This window comes from Anopheles funestus, chromosome 3RL (genome assembly GCF_943734845.2).
Source record: "Anopheles funestus chromosome 3RL, idAnoFuneDA-416_04, whole genome shotgun sequence".
NCBI lineage: Eukaryota > Metazoa > Arthropoda > Insecta > Diptera > Culicidae > Anopheles > Anopheles funestus.
This window is the reverse complement of record NC_064599.1, coordinates 41,491,399-41,514,240: the sequence shown is the minus strand read 5'-3', so window position 1 is coordinate 41,514,240 and position 22,842 is coordinate 41,491,399. Positions and strand designations below refer to the sequence as shown.

The following is a 22,842-nucleotide window of genomic DNA, read 5'->3' as shown; positions in this document are numbered from 1 at the left end:
CGGACACCATCGGTCCAATGAGCTCACCCTACTCCACTCAACCGACCATCCTTCATGTTTCTGGTAGTTTCCTCAACAGCCTTCCAATCCCTTTCAATCGACTTTCAAGAGCATAAATTTTGTTTCTTTCCATTGTACCCCATCTCTACGTCCAGGCCCGTCCACGAACAACCCGCAGCCTTATCGGAGTGCACTATTTGACTCTTCTTGCACCACCCGGCTCGGTTTTGTCGCCAATATCACCGAACTGTTATACCAGACAATCGAATGTACACATGAAATAATTAATCCTCCCTTTTTCCAATGCCGACACACAGTAATTCATATTGCACTCTAGGAGCGCATATCTTCGGGGCACGATCTCCCGTTACCGTGAACTCTTTGCTGGAGCCGTTTTTCAATGTGGTCCTTCGTTGGGAGTGAAACATGGTCAATGGTTCGATACGACACAGCAAACTACCCTGTTATGTTACTTTTTGTTGTATGTTCCGATTCTTGTTTTATCCACATCATATTTTCCTGGATCTCTCGTTGTCCCTCTGTTTCCCCTTTTTTCCCACATGGAGTGCTCTGTGGGCTGATTCATAACGACGCCAAATTCTACCAGCGGACAGCACAGATAAAGACTATCCAATCAACCATACGAAGGTCGATTATGTATTTGTTCAATTCTGTCGTACAAAGGATCATATGCGATAGTTGTTACAATTCCGCCAATTCCAGTTACTTTTTTATAAACGTTTTACTGATCCTTGATTAATCAATTTTGCTTTTCCTCTTGTTACAGGTAATGATAATTTGAATTTAAAAAGTTGTGGGATCATCATTTCTGAAACTTTGGCGTAAGTATAAAAAAATAAATACTTAAATTATTCTATCAATTGAAATCATTTTGTTGGCAAAAATATTGGGTTTGAGAACAACTGAACTAAAGATGTTAGGAAGAGAGATTCCATAAATGTATTCGCTTGCAATTTCTTGGACGACTTCTTCTATCAAATGATGAGTCTTCCTTAGCTTTTCCAGAATGGTAGTGCAGTAGTGTTGAAGAACTTCCGAATAAATCACCATTACAGGCAAAAACCCTTTAAAGTTAATAATGAGTAAAACGATCAGTTTTTGGCTCCAATCATTGTTTTGTTGTACGCTTGTTTTTAGAATGTCTGTACACTATTGAACAAATTTTAATGAGCATATTTGTAATAAAAGATCTCACCAATTCATTCGATGCATATTCTCCCACGCAAATACATAAATTTTACATTTTACGATGGGAGAACATCTTTCAATCGCACCGTAAAAAAACATCTAAATGCGACAGTAAGTTTTAGAACCGGTCACTAGAAAGCGACCAGTTAAAGAAACGCCTACAACTCCCACAATTCATTTCTCCTTCACACAGTGAAGACGATCACCCTTCTACGAAATGAATCACGAACCGGCTTTTTGAAAGAACCCCGCGTGTCGAGACTCCATCGATCCGAAAAGGTTGCGGTAGAAAACCCAAGCGTGCACAGTTTCATACACGGAGCGTAAAGAAAGAATAAAACCAGAATCAGTCCACCGAGGCCATCGATCGGTTGCCAGACTTCCTATGCCCCTGTGAGTAAGTATGCAGATACGGAAACGTCTCCAGTTTAAAAGGCTTGCATGTTGCCGGTACCATCAGTTCTGCCTGTTGAGATGTTGGCGGGTGATGAGGTGCGTGTCGATGATGCACTATCGCCAACGAAATGCATTACAGATGTGAGACGACGAAGCCGTTGAGAGATGCAGCCCGGAACGCTTCGAAGAGAACGCGTTTTGCGTTCGACATCAATCATTCTTTATTATTATCCAACCCGATGGTCTCAGACGTGCGTCTGGTGTGTGGTGGCATACATCTACCAGACACACGCTCGATCTTCCCAAGAAGAATAATCATACAGACAAAGGATCGTCTAAAAGAAGGCGAACAAAACTCGTTCAAAAACCCTCCTAGGCTAGGCGTCGTTGTTTTCCTAGTGTTTTGCTCTATTTGCTTCCCTAGTGACCGAACTGGGAGTTAGGGACATTCGACCTGCATCACCTTGCTCATCGTCGTGGGCGTTTAAATGGAGAAGCTGAATCGAAGCTGACCACCCGTTATGATGAACAGCGATCGGATTGATGGTACACGTAACCTCAAACCTGAACCTGAAACCCGCTCCGAACGGTGGTCAAGGGTTTAAAGAGATCTATTTACATGAAGACCGTAATTATATGCTAAACGTAGCTCTACTCCAAAGGAAGTAAGATGAAACTCTTGCGAAAGATGAACTGAAGATAGCTCTCGAAGAGAGATCTTCCACGGTTGCTATTACGCACGTCTCCGTTGCACGATTCACACGCGAAAGACATGAGTGGAGCCTCGGGTGAATTTAGCGCCTCGACAAGAAACTAGGTAGCGGTAGGCGTTGCCAACCCAATGATGTTGGAGGGAAAAACCTGAACTTTGGGTCACGCAGCAAGTGGGGGTCAGATCGTGACGAGCGGAGTTGAAGCACCTTCTGATGAAGCTATAAGTGTTTAGTTATTCATAATTCCCCAAGAGATCCGGATGATACTTTATGGAGATGGTCGCAAAGGTTAAGGGATGATTTTCTTCTAAAGCGCGAACATTCGTGCGATCGTTTGCGGTTGATCCCAAATCAATAGTGTGCGTTCAAAATGTTACCAAAAATCATATTATACAACAATGTTATCTTTTCGGGATTATACATTAATAATCAGCTTTAAAGCGGGATTGTTACGAGTGCCTCTTTCAAGATGTCATAAGACGTTTCATGCCTGGAAGGTCGCCGAAGACATTCAAACTCTCCATACACTGTGGATATCCACGTGCTCCTCCGGGTGGTCTCCGGTATTTGTGATGAGGCGCCCTGCATGTCAGCGCTATGCATGTGTTCGGGTATGGCCATAAATCATGCTAGTAAAATTACTGTAATCTGTTACTGTGTAGATCCGGTATTAGATGTCGCCGCAGTTGTGTGTTTTCAACGAATAATAGGCTTTGAGCTGATTTGGAATAGTCTTCGGTTGGGTGCATGTCTTTTTCTCGATCAACATTCAATGTCGAGGTGCAGGTGCACAACAAGGCACAAACTTGTCCCTATCATTAACATCAAATATCCGGCAACGTAACTAAAGGATTGGAATGTTGTTGAATAAAATGTTCCTTTTAAATTTTTTTCTTTTGGCAGTTGGCTTATTGGTACAAAATTGACATACCTCAGAGTCTTGTTTCAACCTTAGAACGATGGTATCCATTTCACCTCCCTGTGGAGGATCTATCGCATATTTCAAATTCGCTAAAATTACATTCGTCACGCAAGACGTTCTCGCTAACAACTTTAACACGTTCACACTTTTCCCGAAGCGTCAAATCCTTTGTCAACGTGCAGATTAATCTACGTCCGTTCCGGGATTCATAATAATGTTTCTCTTGACAGCATTTTGTTCTATTATGCTTCGCGTGCTACCGCCAAAGATTAATACGCGCTCACGCTTTCGCCTCAATTGGTTTGTTGTGACTCGTCACCATCAAGCATAATGTGTCAACATGGGCCATGGTGATGGGTCCCGCGAGTAAACCCTGCAGCGAGTGGTGGTCTCCTTACCACATACAGTGCACACAGAGCAAACAACACCATTCCCCGGATCACTTTGGTGGTATTAGCATATGCACAATGGACTACCGGAACGTGCCATGCCATATAGATGATTGAAATTAATTGTATTTCGTTCGATGCATTTTCTTCTTCTGCTGGCTGGACGGGTAGTTCAGTAGTAATAACGTCGATTACTTCACACTACAGGAGTAGTGAAAAAGACCATTCGGATAGAAGGACTGTGTGTATTCAGCAACGGATAAATAAAAAAACAAAGAAAGCCAAAAATTGACTTCCAACACCTTCTGAGTAATGTGATACTAAAACAAGGAAGACGATATACTTCTTGTGGATACTATCCTTATGTAGGCTCCTGCTTATATGAATCAAAATATTTCTTCAAATGTGAAATATAGATTTTTGTCACCATAGTGAAATAATTTTCAATAATATTTAAAAAAATTTACACAATTTCATTTAGCTGCCAGCTATTCATAAACCAAATATGCGCATAAGAGATACATTTCATCACACTTTTTCGTGCGCTAGTTTCATGCATTCCGCGCTCGTATCTACTGGTACGCACTGAATAAACATAATCTTATCAAAACTTTCCATCGTAAAATATTAAATTTCATCACTACCGTCGCACAATGCAGAATAATACTTAAACCAAGTGTTCACCACACGGAACACAGTTGGTGAACGTTTTCTTACCATTTTTCATCTCATCCTGCCATCCAGCCGCGCGCACGGAGGTTAACTTTCTACTTTGCCACTTTACAGCGGACGTGCCGTTTTGTGGCAAACTTTAAACTCAATTCATAAACTTACTCCTTTCATCGTCTGTAAAACTGAAACGTCCCAGAAGCCACTTTTACTGCACTCGATCTAATCACACTTTATGATGGATTCTCGATGCCTTCGTACGCTTTGCACCAGCAGGAAGCAAAAACCAAAACGGCTTTGGATGGTAAATCACATCAACAAATGGGATCGGGTTCTGAAAGACTGTTACCGGGCACTATAAACTACTGCTAGTGCTAAGTTTTTTTCTCCATTCCGAGTTCTCCGTTACCACGGCGAAGATTGTAAGCCACCATTAGGAAAGTGCGACTATTAAAACAACCATTCTCTTCCGACAAAAATCTATTTCCAACAGTTCGGACACGCATTTGCGTGTGCTTAAGTGGGATAATAACAATTTTACAAATTAAACGATTTATACCACTCGCAATGTAGTTATGCCCGTTGCCACCCAGCTATCTGTATTTGTCCAAGCTCGAGTAGGGTTTTGTGAAGTGGACGCCTATTACTCAATTATGGGTTAGAAAATCGATAAAACCTCACGCGCACACGATTGTTGGTTTTGTGTTGAGATTAGGTGAATTTCATGATGAATCACAAACCCGTTATGAACAATAGTTAATTAGATGTGCAACACGCACATAACCGTAATGTGTGTAAATTATACGATGAATAGTATTAACTTATAAGCAAACAAGGCTTTAAGAAGACTTTTCGAAATACATTGAAACTTTTGTGGACATAATGTTAAAGTTGAACAGATTGGACAGTTGCTATTGTCTTGACACACTGGCGACATTCTCAAACGCCAGCTCCATGACAAGTTCCGCGATGTTCGTCTCCAAAGCGTACTTTAAGAACGACATGGCTGGCAGCTAAAAGAGGAACCGTCACTTGAATTAATTGTACGCAATGTACATGTCGCTGCATGTTCTAACGCTCGTTGACAAACAGTGTTTCCACCCTGTTGGGAGTCTCCCAGTTTTACCTCTCCTCAACGTTTTTGAACAAATAACACTAGAAACGATTTCAATGCAGCTTCCGATTGTGCCTTTCGCTTGCCGAAAACTTCTATCCGAACAGAACACGTACCACTTGGTTAGTGTTTACTTGTCAACCGCATCTCCAAAAAACCCGGCCGTAGAAAAGGACTGCACACACAACTTGGCGTCAAATCTGGTAGCTGGTACGGTATTTCATCTCGTCGGATGACACACGGAACACACGTGCGGGGCCAACCTTTTACCGATCATGTCACGCTCTGTCGCCGGTCCATGCGTTGAATTTGCATTTGCTGGCGCATAACGGATGTGGCAAAGATTCGAAACCGTTCTAAGGCCTAAATGGTTTATAACTAGGACTAGGGAGATGTTACGTTGAACGGTTTGTTCTTTTGGTCTATTTTGATGGCATTGGGAGGTGTAAAGATGGCATCAACGACGGCACGACGGTAAAGTTGCTCTAACTATGGCGCCTTAGGTACGTGTTCAGACGCCGAAGGACATACATTGCTCCGGATGGCGTCAACCGATGAACCGATGGATGACTCATACTAGACAAGTGGGGAGAGATAGATTTAATACGTCCATGTAGGTAAAGGAACACCCATCAACACAAGCAAACCTTCGCTTGCTTTTCTAGCCGAAACGATTCTTAAACCACAGTTAACATCTCGTAGGAAAGCAACGAAGTAACACTTTACATAAAACCCACCAAGAAATTGCAGCTGACAAACATCATCGGTAAGCTCAATGCCGCTTGCCACCGGCACGCCACATTCTACCAGCTGCTTCCGTTCGGGAATGCAAATGTACGCTCTCTTTGTCCGCAAACACACAAATAACTGCTCATATTTCACCATGCGCCAACACGTCCACGGTGCGGAGTCGTAAAAATCCCAACAATTGCCCCCTGGAAAGGAAATTTGGAACAACAACAACGAAATAGACAGAGGGTGTCCGAAGTGGGCGGTGTTGTTTACGAATATTAACAAAACCAACTAAACCAACCTAAACGACCCAGCTCGACAAGGCTGCTGGTGCTGCAGTTGCATCTTGCATTTATTTGAGTTGTTTTCCTTTTTTTTTAAATTCAAACCACGCAATGATGTTTATGTGGGCTCGGATGTACAGCATCGACAGCCAGTACCACCTTCCTGTCAATATGGGCTCGTGCCGCATCCGTACGGTGATGGGCACATAAAAATGGAAGACACACGTACATAAGCAATGCCATAATTTCCATCATAAAACGAAAACAGTTAGTCAATCTCGGATCACCGGGTAAACCTTCTCTTTGGGGATGGAGTTTGTTTTTCTTTTTTCATGACATTCCAGCATGCAACGCAACAAAGAAAGGCTTTCGCTGAAGAATGCAAGTGAAGCGGAAAAAGATCTTTTAAATCGAAACGGAAGCGTGAGAATGTGACTTTCTTGGAGCACCAAGAGCAATTTTGAAGACATGCTTTTCTTAAAAAGAAGCAATATTCGAGGAGCAAGAGAAAAGTAATTAATTGTGGCAAGAAATCAATTTTAAATTTAAATTCTTCAACTTTCCTGTTTGCAGGCATGAGTATCTGTCCCCAACGAGATATGAAAACTCCCGCCTTGAAAACTCAACAGAAAAGGGAATAAACCATCAGCCGTGATAATGAGAAGTGCATATGCATTTAAATGAAGCTCATTTAATCACACCCAACTTCACGCACCAACACCAAGCCCCAGGTCTCTCAAACGTATAATGACAAGCTGTCAACATAGTCGTTCATCTTGCGTGCTCTGTTTTTGTCGATTTACTTGTACGAAATTTCCAGAGCAAGCGCAGACGAGTGAGGAACGGGTGGAAACGCATTTAAAAATCCTTTCCGAGTCATTTATCTTTACGATTAATAATTTCCTTTTATGAAAGAAAGCACAGTACTTAGCTAGGCACCGTGGCCATCTCGCTGCACGTGGGGTAGATGGGATATGGAATCTGTCGTAAGCAAATTACGTTTCCGAATGTCATTTTCGTGCCAAATGTAAGTCGCACGTGTTATCCAGCCGTTTTTCTTTCTTCGCGATTGTCATGATGGAGCGCTTTCAGGGAGAATCGGTGAAAAAAGCATTCTTCTCGGTGTTACATACAAATAGACAAACAAACCAATCGAAGCGAGCTTCAGGCAACAGGATGGTTTTGCGAGTGAGGGTAATAAAACTGGGGAAGAAAGCTCAATAAATCTTCTCCCATTGTGCGCCTCAAACAACTGGCACATATTTTGCCGCCGTACGCCTGTGGACAAGCGATGCCAAGATCTCGTCTGACATGTGACCTTCCGTTGGGAAGATGGCAACAACACGTCCGACTTTACTTGTTTCTTTACCACCTACACCGCAATCGATTCTTGAATGTTGAATGAGTGGAATTAGTTCACGCAATGGATAGCGTAAAGACGCAGCTTTTTTTGTTGCAGGATTTCTGGCGGAAGTCGTTTTACGCTTCCTTTTATCAAATCCTTTGTTAGCATGGGATGGATAAAGCTTAATGCAAAGAAAAACCATGCTCCATACATTCTTACAAAAATAACAGACTACGGGGGAGATAAATGATGATGGAAGGAAGAGAAGATTCATCCGGCATTATCTACTAGATAGTTGATGACGATTGGTCACAGTAAACACCCGGAATCGTAAGGCGAAATACGTCAAAGATTTCAATCTTTTCGAGCGATCGTCATGACTATCCCCCCGTACCGAACCAAACCCAATGTTCCAATTGATTGATCGGGCGTAGATGAAAGAAAAGAAATCGGCTGCCCCTATGATTGTTTGTTGGCTGTGTTTGCATTGCCGCCAGCCACCGAGCGATGGGCGGAATCGATCCAGAAGCAAAATATTCGGCGTGTCTGGCGAGGTAGCTTATCGCGTTTTTGTTGTCGGTAATTTTGGCATCGGTGGTGACAGATTGAACATACAGCCGTAACTGACTGACCGGGGCTTTGTAGTTGATCCTGGAATGGCAGATTGAAATGTTGATTGTACGGGTAGGTTCAAAATGATTCGAGTTGAAGGCATGTGTTCCCTTCGTAGGGAAGATAGATTATTGTGTTTCTAAATAGTTAGATGTAATTTTATTCTCATTGATACAGTCGTCAATCATTTGATAAGAATAAATCAAATGGAAAAATAGTTACGTACTTGTTCGTACCATAACATTTTTTTTACCAAACCTACCTTAAAATAGTATATTAGACTAATTTTTCAATTGTTTTTATAATACATTGTTTTTTTTATGACTACAAGCTAATTTTCCACCACGGAAGAAAATATATTTCATCTCAAGAAAAAAGATCGTAAACCTTGTTTGAATGAAATTTCCATTTTCATTTACAATTCACAAACGTACGCACATATGTTTTCAAAAGACTACCTTTTGTTCCAATATGCGCGTTAATTGTTACTTCTCTGATGGAAAAATACCCAACTAAGCCGATTATAGTGTATACTTTTTGCTACATAATCCTTGCGAAATGCTTGCAGCCCTCGACAAACACAATATAATATGACTGCTGTATGACCTCCTACCGAGATTTGTTTTGACTTCGCGTCGTATGGAATTGCGTTCCACGCATCTGTAAACTTTCCCATGCCAACTGCAATGGTTGGGTTTTAATCTTTTTGTACTGTTTATTACTTTACCCTGTAATATTATCATCATTTACAGGCGTTTTATGCTTTATATATGTATATTATAATATAATGTTCTTTTATTCAGAAACTCCTTTCACTTGGTTTTCCTCTGCACTTGAAAATTTATCTTTAACGTTTCCGAACTGTTTGACTATTTTGTTGTTGTTGTCCTTTTACGAAACCCCTACCGAAAGCAATTCGCATCCTATCTATGTTTTTATTCTTCTCCTTATAGTCAAGTAATGCTTCAACTTGCGAACGGTATCATTCGTTCGTTAGGCTAATGGCATTTCGGAACCCAGGCGACGCACTTAAACAGGATGTGTCACCGATGCGGGCACCGGGCACTAAAACAAATGCTCGTTTCGTAGAGATTTTGCTAAAAATACCCTTTCACACCCACCATCAACACCACCTACGTTTTGTGCCCACCGTAACGACAGTAAGGTTTGTGGTTATTGGATTCATCCGACCCGTGTCGAACCCTTTAGCGACCGGAAGTGGAAATGAAAGATAACACCAAGCCCATCATCGATGCTTTTTGGCATGGACACTGCCTGGGAAGGGTGTTTCGTTTCCTGAGTCGAGTGATTCGAAACCATCATCCGGTTGTTTCGGTGTTTTTTTTTTAATTCTCCAATTTATCGACGTATTGCTTTCAAGGGTTTTTGCAAAAACTGTAATATATGTGAAATTGAAAAGATTTTGAAATTAAGAAGAATAAAACTCAGGGGATGGGTTTTTTTCTGGCAGTAAAATCTGTGACATTTTCTAATAAATTGTACATTACGCGTTAGACGATGTTTGCGAGTCTATATTTTAGTTATTTTATGATCTACCTATTGTCATTTTATACCTCTCTTTTATGCCTAATTTGATATTAGAGTATCATTTATCCGCATACCTCAATTAAAGATGAGAGAACGACTGTTCCTGGTATTAACTAGTGATGGTTAAATATAAATTATGCCGGAGTCGGATCGGTGCGACTCCGCCGCCAGCTGGAGTCGGAATCGAAATGAATCCGGCAAAAGTAAACACGGGAGGGGTTTATGTTCCAGGGGTTAAGTCCAGCAAAATTTACAATTTACCCATGGCTATTCTAACTTGATCGGACTCATGCTGAATCGATCGGACCCATTCGGCCCGAACTCGCTGGAGTCAATTTTAGTTTTTACTCGTAGTCGGAATAAATTTTTCATACGCGGAGTTGGAGTGGACAACAATACCATTTTGTTTTATTTTATTATTTTAATTATGTTGACTTTCACTGTATGGTTATTTTTGTCTAAGTATTTATCGCGGGCATTCTCGGTTATAAAATAACTGCGTTCAATTACTTGATCAATCGAATCTGATAGGCCTTTTTAATATAAATTGAGGATGTCAACATGCAACTTAACAATTAAAATTCCTTTCAACATTCTTTCACGCGCCCAACATCGGTCGCGTTGGAATTTCCAGAAACAAATCAAAAGACAAATATTTATTTCCCACCAAACCGTTGCAAGCTTTATTTTACATTCATTTTTCCTTCTATTCTGAATCCGACTGATCTCGCACTACGACTGCATACGACTATAATTAATAAAAAAAAACATGAACGCCCCAACAAACGCTACCACCACAGCTTGATTGTGAAATATGTGACAAACATTAAAAGAAACTCGACCACAATGGCATCGCAAAATGCTCGCCGTGCAGTATGCTAACAATTTAAACCCCCACATGGGTACACGCTTAGCCAGCGATTCACTCAGCAGCTCAATTGAAAGGAATGCAAGCATCAATTTTCCAAAGCCACCACCACCAATGGTGGCCGTTCTGGGTGTTACTGCATCCCTTCGTTCATTTGAAATGTTGTGAAAATTTTGCTGCAACACAAAAAACATCTGTGAGCGTTAACCGTTTGGCGGTGGATGGATGAAGCAAGCTAACGAACGCTTCGTTTCGGCTCAGTTGAGCGCTTCTTCTGATCCACTCCCAGGCGACAATCATCACGATCGCGATCGCAACCACATTCTGCGTGCGAAAAACCGTTGTACATAAACCACAAACCGAGCGACCTGCTCTTACTTACAAAGTACACCACAAAGTAAAGTACAAAGGGATCGTACAATGAAAAAAACTCTTTCACTACATAGATCTTTCTCTGAGGGGAAAGTATTCACTTACTCAACTTCAGCAAAACATATCCAACGGGATAACCGCACACAGTGCACACGGTGTTGCAAATAAAAACTCCCATCTGCCTTCAGGACACACCGCAACAGATACTGATGCTACATTCCATATCGTAACACATGTCGGTAAGCTGGTACACATACGTAACGATGCTGGTTTCTGTCTGATGTTTAGACGGGAGGCCTGGGGGATTTTATGGATGTATCAACATCACTCCGGATCATCATTATCGCCGTTCCAAAACAAATGGCAGTGGAAACACTTGGGCAAAAAAACCATCCACATACGCCACACCCTGTTGGGTTCGTCGTTCCCGTATGAAAGCAACATGCAGCTGGATGCAGTGAGTGCATCGAGTAGCATGCCACATTTATCATCCGGTACAGCTTGTTCACACCAGCCACTTCTAAGAGGAGGGGGGATTTTCCCAGCACCGATGGACGGAGACCCTATCATGATTCCTCCATGAAAAGCAAAAGCAACAACAACCATTTTGTCTAAAACTAGAATTATACCTAGAATTCAGATGCACACTATGTATTAAACCGATGTAAATGAACTTTAAAAAAACACGACTTTTCCACTGAAAGGAAGTGCATTATGTCAAACTTTAGTCCATCCAAACCAACGGAGCGGAGTGTTAGCCATGCATTTACAGCAACAAGTTTTAATCATCGAACCCACTTAACTTATTAATGAGGGCGTGTGCATGTTGTGTTGCTTTAATGTTTTTTTTTCTTTTGGTCGTTTCAATCTAACATACCAAACTCCCTTGAGTGTCTCAATTCGGTATTCCACTCCACTCTGGATATCAATGACAAATTCGTGTTGGTTTTCATTTTTATAGCGCTAACCATAAACGATTCCGTTGAAACCATTTTATTGGTAAGTGTCGTGTTGAAATAGAACCACTTTGAACTATGTTCTCGCTTATCAAGGCACGCAAAACATGTTCATTCCGACCAAGAGGAAACATTGTAACTAACAGTTTACTCAGTCAGTTCAACTTATCACATACCGGATGAAGTACCTTGTAGACTGATTTACAACAATGTTCAATCGCTTCAATTGCATGCCCATTATTTATAATGTCCCACTCACGCTCGTAATTAGCGCTCACCACGAGCACAAAGGTCCAATCGCGGAAAGAACTTATTGATCCTGGATGATCCTCCCTACAGCGGACACCGTTCTTTCACCACTGCGGTGCTTGAACGTTGCATGGTCTTAAACGATTGCTTTCCATCAATTATCATCGATTTACGAGCTCATCAATATGCGGCTCATCAGCGTACGATTCCGTCTTAGCTGGAACGATTTGCGAAAATATCTCCCCGTAGTTCGGCGTGAGTTGGAACTCACACTTACTGTACGCACGCATTTCACGTACCGCCGGCACAGTTTTCCGTACTCGTTCGGTTGATTATCACGCTCCGTGACTCAGTTATTATGCGGTGTCGAGCAATCAAACTGGCCAGAACAACATACAGCTGGTTGGTGGGGCGTGACTCGAGTGGAAGGGTCGTCCATCGTAGCAAGAGTGCAAGAGCAAATCAATTAAAGTGTCCTCAGCCGGGTCGGCATCACGACCGATTGGAAGCTAACGAATAGCGCACCATCATCTTGGTGCGTGCATTGAAGGACAACGGCAGATCGGTGCGAGAATCGCCTGCCATGCTGCTCGTTCCGTATCTTAATGACCATAAATTAAACAACACACCATGCTGTAGAATCTGTGCTACGATCTGCCCGTGTGTAATAATGTGCAAGGACCCAGTCGATTGCGGTACACTTCAGTTGATCGGTAGAAGATAAAATGGGTTGATTCGCGGGTGGTACGCTATAATGCGAAAATTGTTATAATTATCATGCAAACATGAAAGGGTCAGTCATTAGAACTTACCGTTGATATAATTATTTGTTTAATTAAATACGAAACTTACATAGAAGTTTATATGAGATAGAAATAGATAATTGTATTATTATTATTAATTTGTGGCACTACGAAACATTATGAGTTCTTGTCTTGCTATTTCTCGCTTTCCTTGACTGTAATTGCCTTTACGATGCGGATGGGATTTGATACCTGTTCCTGCTATGTAAGACCTGCGCCACCACCGCTTTAAGACTATAGGTTGAATACTGCTCACTACGGTTTATATTTACTTGATGTTTATTTACTAAGTTATACTCTCAAGCCATCCATTAGGATCGAAAATGCATTGTGTTCCACGTCTCAGATCCCGATACGCTGATCACGTCATGAGAATGAAACCGAACCACCATGGCAGTATTACTACGTTTGCCGAATAGCAGTGCATATCTATGTATCACGACGTTGTTGAAAATGTTCGGATATTTTATTTTATCGGTGCTAAATTAGAACAGTATAAATCCCCAAAAGTGTAAGACTTACTTACTTATCCGACCCTAAAACTGTTTCAAGGTTTTGGGCTAATTTTGAGATCCATTATCCCGGTCTTTTTAGCAGACGCTATCACCTCTGTTCAAGTGGGCAACCTAAGCCGTTTTTACCGAAAAGTGTTATACTATTATAAATCCGAAGGCAGATCTAATTGTAACAATAACCCTAATTCGAATGAAACCCAAGAGCCAATCGATCATGTCTCAAATTCAAATAATTGAATTGAATATCATCGAGAATGTATTTAAACGTACTCTCAATAAGTGTAATTCCGTCTGTCTCAAAGTCCTTAATGCGCGAAAACCTTAAAAGGGCTTTATTCACAGATTATAAAGATGCATAAAGGGGCGGTCCGGTGGTGCATGTGATAAACGGCGCCAGTCCACACGGCCGGACCGGGTTCAAATCTCATCCGGACCGCCCCCCCGTAGCAAGGACTGACTATCCGGCTACGTGGTAAAAATAAGTCTAGTAAGCCAGAAATGGCCGGCGTGACCTGTAAGGTCGTTAAAGCCAAGAAGAAGAAGAAAGATGCATAACTTCCTCAAAATTTCTACAATTGTAGGTCATCTGTTTCTCATTACAGTTAACAATAACATAACATTAACATTACAGTCGAACAAAAAGGTACGAAAACGACAATCATTGTTGATTTATGTTGCCCTGCATCGCATCCATGATTAAGCTCAGTGCATGCTACTTGCTAGAAGAAACAAACCTCCTTTGGTGTGGTTTGGCGCATGTTACAATTTGATTATTTTCTTTCCATTCCATCGTCACTTGTGCTCATTTTCAACCGAACATGTAGTTTTTTCCTCTTTTTTTTTTTTGTTTCACTCACTGTAAAGTTTTGCACATCCTTCAATCTACTTCACATTAACGCCTCGCACCAGCAGAGACTGATATGCGAAAACCATGAAGCATAAATAAAGGAAGTAAAATAATTAATAGTATTTCCCATGGCCTCATTCTTAGCGGACGGTTTGGTATGGTTTGGTTGGTACGACATTGCACTTTTTCTCTGCTCAGTTTATTTGTTCTGTTCCATTTCGCCAACCGTTATGGGCAAGTAAGGAAAACTCACTTACTTAATTTGCAAATGCATTCCATGCAGCACGGTTGTTTGCTGGTAATTTGCTAATGGCTTTTAATTATTAAACACCCATCTTGCAACCTACATTTAAACGAGGTCTCCCCGCCACAGTTTAGACCATCGCGAATTGAACGATAAACTTAACCAAAAAAACAATACGTACTCCAAATAATGTACCAAGCAAATCCAACAAACAAGCTTGTTGGAAGCTTTTACCTTTATTTGGTACCGTGCCAACAAAATTGAAAATGTAATTTTTCTTTCTGGCACTTACAAACAACAAACCCACACCAGTTTAGGTTGGGCGCGCGCATTTTGATACTTCCCTTAATGTTATTTACTCCTCTCTGGATAATCAGTGCTGCTTAAGAGGGAACAACGGTTCAGATGAAATTTTATTCCGAACCTGCCGTGTGAAGATCGGCATCTCTATCACGAAACCATGTTTCGCGTTAGCAATACCATTTGACCTCAATTTAAATTATGCTTGACCTTTTTATGTTTAGGTTTAGGCCAAACAAAGGTTTGGCAATCTCAAATCTCAAAAAGGCTTACATCTGTTACTTTTCTACACATATACTATCAATATCTTAGCCGATACTAATTTGTTGTGAATAAAGATTAAGGAGATAACTACGAAAAGCCAATTTATGATATCACACCCACTGATAGTGGTAAATTGATACAAAACGTGCATGATAATTTGAACATCACGGGAAACATCTACTAACTAAAGCAAGAAAATTGATCCCAATGTGTAATCTAAAACCGTATCAATCGCTCCGCTTAAATGCGCGCTGAAACGCAAACCCTTGGCAATCGTGTCCAAAAGAAGTGGTAATAAATGGTAGCAGTTGTTGTAATGGAGTTGATGGACATGTTCGCGTCACTTAGCGCCACGGTCAACACGCCGCGAAGGTGTCATTTCGCGCTGCAGACAAATGGTTGACAGGCGCCGTGATAAATGTGATAAAAATAGAGAGCACATATCCATTGCCTTCGATGGGAAGGGGACCATTTTGCTTTGCTCTTTCTCTCTCTATCTTCCTTTTCGAACAGTTGGTGGAGTTCAAAGGGGGTTCTCTCGTTTGTCAATTTCATTTGAAGGCAGTGCGTAAATAGATATGCGTCAACTAGCCACAAAACCTTTCGCACGATAACATACACATGCACACACCTCGGGTCGGGAACGTGTCGGAAGTGATTATTCAATCTAGGGTTTTTTTTGTCATGATCACGGAAGAATGCTGATGAATGTGATGAAGTATACTCGATGCTCATCACTGATAACCATCCCCTGACATGTTAGCGTAGTGTCATCAAACCGTTTAAAGCACTCTTAAACAGCTTACGATGTGTACTAGTCAAACGAATGTCTAGAAAGGTTTGTTTTTTTGCTAATAAACCGTTAAATAATACAAACAAAGCGATAATGGTGGACACTAAGTTAAGAACAAATAATCGCTGTAAAAATCGACACCACATCGGTGAAAGTTTATTTACAGCGCACATTATCTCACACATTTGTTTTCTGCTCTACATCTAGATGCTTGACTAGTGAACGGTCAAATAATCGCTAACGTACAGCACTGATGACGCCACTTTGACATTGGAATGAACTACCAATCACACGTCCTGATGGGACTGCTTCCTAATGAGTTTGTTGCCATTCCAAATGGCCGATAAGACACAATCCGGAATCCCTGACGATGATGCGATCATATGGTTGTTGATGAATAAATGACAAACACATACCGAACACTTTGCACCGAGAAATGGTTCCCAAAGACAAAACTGTGTTGTGAAAACACTAAACCAAACAATCACAACATGCGTACCCGCTGTTATTTGTTTGCAGTGCGTTATAATGCGATAAGTTCCGTGGACTTTTTTCTTTCTTGCTAGCAATGCTAAAAAATACTAGCAAGAAGACATTTTTCTTCGAATTCATCATTCACCCCTAACGCATTTGTTAGTGTTGAAGGTTTCGGGGAAAAACTACAAATCTTCTTTCGTGTGATCTACCACCATCAATCATTCTACAACTCCCTCACCGCGTGCAATTAAATCACTGCTACAAAACGAACGTCACCACGAACGCACAATGAATCAATCGGCATCGGTAAAATTTGAAAACTCGGTCGTTGATCAGATTAAACGCATTTAAGAATGTAATAACGGAAATCAACATCATCCATCTTTCGATCAGCCGCCACAATCCAACCCGAAGTCATTTCGTAATAACTAATGTTTTAATACTCTGCCTTTTATCTCTCTCTTTACTCCAGGATATTCATCACGATCTGGATCGTCTTCCAAAACACAACGATTTGAGAAGAAGGCTGCTCTCTTCCTTGCGGGAGACTCCATAGCAAAATCAACATATCACAAAGAGAACAAGTAGCTGCCAGAAAGAACTGATCGTGCGCCCTTATGACGATACGCAAGCGAATGCCAGCAAACTAACCTGATCAGCTGAGCGGTACATGTGATCTTACCAACTCTCGTGTTCTTATCCAAAGAAGCTGGTTCATTGGGATCTTAAACAGAAAGAAAGCGGGTTCGTTCTTAACCAGCGCGATCATCAATCACCCGCTTGGATGGACTGATGAGAGTAGTCCGTCGACGCACTCGAGGGGTGAGATAGATTAGCATCAACAGAAGAACGTAGAACTTTCCTGCTATTCTGTCGAAAACCTTTCGCAAGACATATATATACTGTGGAATCAGTGGAAGGGCTACCGATTCTCACACGTTATAGCAAAAACAACGAAGCAACAAACGCAACGAAATCATACAACAGTCAAGATAGAGTGAAGCAGATCAGCAGAAGTTAGCTAGCCTAACCTGTCTTAACTAATGCCCACGAGCGCTTTCTAGTGGGAACAAACGCAAACAACTATACATCAAGGCACAAACTGACCCCGCTGCTACAATGAATTTACGATATCAGGAAACGTTTTGTATCATATTTTTACTATGCACCAGTATTACCCTCGGAGAAGACTTTGACTTTGTGCCGGAGGCGAACGATGATGTTGAGGTAAGTTAACATTGCATTTTCTTTCTTTCGATAGTACCAATGTAAAATACTATGACAGACATTACGCAGAATTTCCCTTACCAAAAATCAATGTTACTCAAAATAGACACCGGAGTATCTCTTTTTCCTTAGCATCGTGAAGTTACATTTTACTCCACACGAATTAAGCTCATTTAAATGTGAATTTACCCTTTTTTTCTAACTCCCTCTATTTAATTGTTATCAGTTTACAGTACCTGCCCTCGTCGAATCTCATGTTTTTAGGTTGTAGTTAACCTGTTTTTCCATGTTGTTGAAATGGCAAAGTTTTTCACAACCATTGCTGCTTCTTTGCCTCCGTCCGTTTTATTAATTTTCACTCATTATCTCCGTACAACCTGCCCTTCGTCAGCGAACTCCAACTTTGCCAAAGAAAATGGTACACTCACAAAACTTAATTATCAAAATGCCAATCAAATGCTCGAAGGCTTTCTTCATCGCACACCCTGCATCCCTGCGCGTGTCCCTTTACAATATTCCAAGATCTCAAGATTCCGGAAGCTTTATCAAACTTCAACGCACGAGAACGACTGTTCGTTACCGTGTTCGCGCGACCGAAGAAACACAAACATTAGGCCACGAAAACAATTTGTAAATCAATTAAACACGCTTGGCTTGGGGCTTTCGAGCTTACGAGCGATTGAACACAACGAAAACGGAACAGGAAACTGAGCTCCAAACGACGACAGGCGAAACGCGTGCAGAACATGACCCACGGAGGGAAAAACGTTTGCCCACTGACAGATGAGGGAAAATTTGATTTGCATAGCGATTTCGATTCCCGAAAGGAATGCGCCAGTGTACACAGTGTGCGCTTTTTGGATGATCAGATTTTAGAAAAGACACATCTACTCACGTACCGTTGGGAGATTTCTTTTTCCACGTTTCTAAGTGCCACCGGTTCAGTGTAGTATAGTCAGTGTGTGTGTGGAATTTTTTATCGTTCATTTTTCTCTGCATAAACGAGCAGGGTTTGTGAGTGGGGTTGGGTAAAACAGCTACCAGAACGTATCCGGAGGTCTTCCGGAGATGGATGTGAATGGTAAAAATATTCAAATCTATTCTCCCGACCGGTTTCGAAGGATAGGCTAAAGAAAACGCCACAAAAAAGTATATGCTGGCGCTTAATATTCCAATCAAATTAATACGGCCCTCTATTCCTCCGATCGGTATCTAAATGGGGAAATGATTTTACACCTTGTAATAAACCGTAACATCGGGTTTTCGGGTTTTCGGCATTCGCGCTACGATGATGTTAAACCGTCCTAATCACATCCCGGCCTGTGTTTTGCTATCGTATTATTAATGATTTTATTTGTTTTAATTTTCTATCCCTGTTATCGTCCCTGCATCGAACGTTTATCCATGCGCACGCAACGCATCATAGCCGATAGCGGCGGAACCGCTGCAAGTAGATAGCCAATCGAAATTAATTCATCCAAAGGTAAGTTTTTCGTATGTATTTTTTTGTAAAACATGGTTTTCAGGCTATTTAGAAAGCATAAACTTAAAGGGCAGCTAAATGGAGAGTAGCAGGGGTCGAACATTATTTTTCATATTTGTGGCATTCACCAGAATCATCAGAAACAAAGCGAAAAGCACATAATATAATTGTTTACGTTTCGTATGCGTTACACTGATTTGACAGTTGAAACCTTATTAATCCGATTAATGCATTACTGTTTTCACCGGGGTAGCGTTACGATCGCAGAGGTTAGTTGTGTTAGTGTAAGGACCGTTAGGGCTAAGAACCATTGCGAAAATCACTGCACTTGTAATAAAATACGTACGCCGAACGGTCATGCGAGAAACCGCGCTCCACATTAATTTTCACCGTTCCGAAAGAAAATAAAATCACAACGTAGGGATCGATCGCGAACAATAATAAATAATTGTTTGAATCTATAAAAGTTTTTCTTATTCGTTTGAAGCTACTGTTAAAGCAATGCGCATTGTTGCTAAAATGTTAATTACTGGTGTTTAGTCTCAAAAGCCAACAGAAAACATGTTAAACGAGCAAATTAGTACTATCAATCTTTTGTATAAATAAAAGCTTTATTCTTGAAAAATGCCTCTGTTTAAATGATCGCAGTAAAAAAAATGCTATATTTGCTGGAAAACTTCCATGATTCGGATAAATATGAAGAATAAAACAAAAATACCAAAATCTAAATAAAAACAAAACCCCAACCGTTGTAAAATTTAATGCCAAACATTAAAATAAACTTAATTATTAATTACCGCATTGTTACACAACAAATATCTTTACATATTACAACATAATCTTAAATCTTTGGTCCATGTACAATACGTTATTAATAGCTAGCAGCGATTAATAACACCTGAATACAACATAATTTAATATAACTTTAATAACTAGTATCAGCACTCTCTCTCCCCACAAACAAAAAAACACAAGACGCCATCACTCACAGTCATAATAACCATACCCGGGACTGGCGTCAAGGCGGGGCGTAACCATCCATCCATCCTTCGATCTAAGTCCATGGTGCCATGGGACAAAATTCTATCAGCCACGGGACTCAAGGCACTGAAGATTGATCGATGGCTTGGCAGGGATTTAATTTTGTTTGTTACACACGCACATGCCCAAAAGCCACGGCTTTATTTCACGCTTTTTCCTTCCCTTTCGGGAAAGAAAAGGCGAGTTCATCAATTAACTGGGTGTTTCAGCGCACGTCTAAACGTTTGCCTGCTTTCTTTCTTCCCAGACGGTACGAGCCGGTGTCCACTGTCAGCCGACCGACAGCACGATCTATATTTCCCTGATTCTACGGTCCAAGAGCTGGAAACACGTCCAGACGAGCCTGAAGCAACGTACAATCAGCAAGCTGGCTGAATATTTCCTAGTCCCGGAGGTAAGTTGCTAGATTTCGTTGGAATTTTTGTTTTTAAACGGGCTATTTGATAGAAAAGCAGAACTGGAAACAGTTTACAATCGATAGCGTGGGAAAAGTTGTAATTCTTGATAAAATCTCTTTAAATCGAATCGTCACTCATTTTAACTCGTTAATGCGTCCATTTGGTTTAAGCTTATTATCACCATTATATTGGAAATAGCTCATTTATCAAGATGCTTTTAACCTTATTACGGATCACTCTGTTTACTATCCTGCTACAGTGTTTGATCCCTTCCCAACAACCATTAAAATACTTGAAATCGTTCAATTAAGCACGTCTGAACGGCGTTTTCTATTTCCTTGGAACCGATCCAACCGAATTTTGTGATTTGATGCATCGTGCAACGGGAAAATATTACTGCCACCAAACCCTCACCAGTCTGTCTAATAGTCCTCCTTCAAATAGCCCATCATTGCCAAATAATGTCGTTACACGATGAGCATCGAAACTATGCCACAAACGGAAACCCGGACCGGACATTAGGACGACGATAGAACTGTTTTGGGGCTATGCAAAATACTACGGACGAGATCAAATGTGAACGGAATACATCCAGCCCTCCGTCAGTTGGTCTCTTATGGATCGTAAATTACAATATACCGCATTCGGGGTGCATTCGATGCATTCTCGGTGCGGTTTAACAAGCTTGCTGCTACCTCCTACAGTGACTGCTGCTACTGTGTCATTTGCTGGTCCGGCGCAGGGTACAACGATGAATGGTCCGAAAGATAGCCTGATTTTAGTGTAGCCGACTCGTTACGGATGTCCTTTGATCTCTTGAATAGTAATTAAGTTGGAAAGGTTTGATTATTTGCTTAATTGATTGCTCAGGTATTTGGCGCTGGAATTCCTTTCCAATTGGCTATAATCATTTAAGTACAAAATTTAATGTTACCCAAAACACTCTAACTGGTACAAACATCGTACAAATCAATCATACCTTGATCCATTTAATATTGAACAGAACATCTGAAGTTTAACTACTGACTGCTTCGTACACATAAAAATCACAAAAAATACGAAGATGAACCGTGTGGACATTATTACATCCACCCTGACACGATTCATTTACTCGCACACAAACATCAATTCCACGCCTGTAATACGGATAATTACTGGCAATAATAGTGTTCACACCAGCGCGTTAAGCAAAGCGGGCACGTTTGGCAATCTTTGGATGCCCTGTATCACAAATGGCACGGAGGTTCATAAAACCGATCCGCACTGTCAGCGAAACGACCGGCCATCGTACTTTCTTTATTCTCTCCCAAAAAAAACCCCCAACGGAAGACCGATGATACCGTCCCGTTGCTTTCTTTATGCTTCAACGATTAAACACTGAAACGATCTCATTCTGATCCGGATTCGATGTCATGCTTGCTGCCATGTTTGTCTTCTGCTTGGCTGAGCGCAGCTTTGAACGGGTGGTGCACGCTCGGGAGGTATGGCAATCATGCATACTTGCATGTAGCAGTAGACCAAACCCCTCCTTGGCTGGTGGCGAGTGTGGAATGCAATTCGGTTTTCTTTCATCCGGGGCTCTCCGGCCAGTGATCGGAGCCACACCCTTTCTTTGTAAACGGTTCAATATAAAGTTGAATTATTGGCGTACTTGTCATAGGTTTCTGATCCTCCCATCTCTGGTACTAGCGTCTAGCGATTGAGTAGTTTCAACTATGGCCACCAACAGTGCCCAAGCCCTTAACGATGGGTCGTTAAGCACAGGGCATTATGTTATGTGCATCGATTGTTCGCCAGAACACACGCAGCACAACAAAGACAAATGTCTTATCTATAGTAACAATTTCCCCTAATGGTGTTTCACCGATTTTACCGACCTTCCCTGTTTTCTTTTCTTTTCCCCGAACCCGACAGGAATCTTTCATTGTTCAAGATGCGAACAGCAACGAACGGCACATGATGCTCGTGAACGCCCTCCAGTACGGCAAGAAACCTCCGCTGTCGGGCAAATCGCTAGGATGGATTGGATTTCCGGTAAGCAAGCCAGTCTGCATATTAGCAATGCATTAAAT

General features: G+C 41.3%; 1 protein-coding gene across 9 annotated transcripts in view; it reads left to right on the top strand.

Annotated features, from left to right (window-relative positions):
* The window catches only part of LOC125771863 (uncharacterized), a 104,960-nt gene that overhangs the window by 57,452 nt on the left and 24,666 nt on the right, over window positions 1–22,842 (top strand). For 8 of the 9 annotated variants that reach the window (XM_049442960.1, XM_049442961.1, XM_049442963.1 and 5 more), the window contains 5 exons: window positions 788–842; window positions 17,094–17,848; window positions 19,275–19,331; window positions 20,620–20,766; window positions 22,685–22,804. In XM_049442960.1, the coding sequence (XP_049298917.1) occupies window positions 17,741–17,848; window positions 19,275–19,331; window positions 20,620–20,766; window positions 22,685–22,804 (432 nt within the window). In that variant the 5' untranslated portion in view covers window positions 788–842; window positions 17,094–17,740. The remainder of the gene's footprint in view (window positions 1–787; window positions 843–17,093; window positions 17,849–19,274; window positions 19,332–20,619; window positions 20,767–22,684; window positions 22,805–22,842) is intronic. The other variant, XM_049442962.1, reaches the window with a different exon arrangement.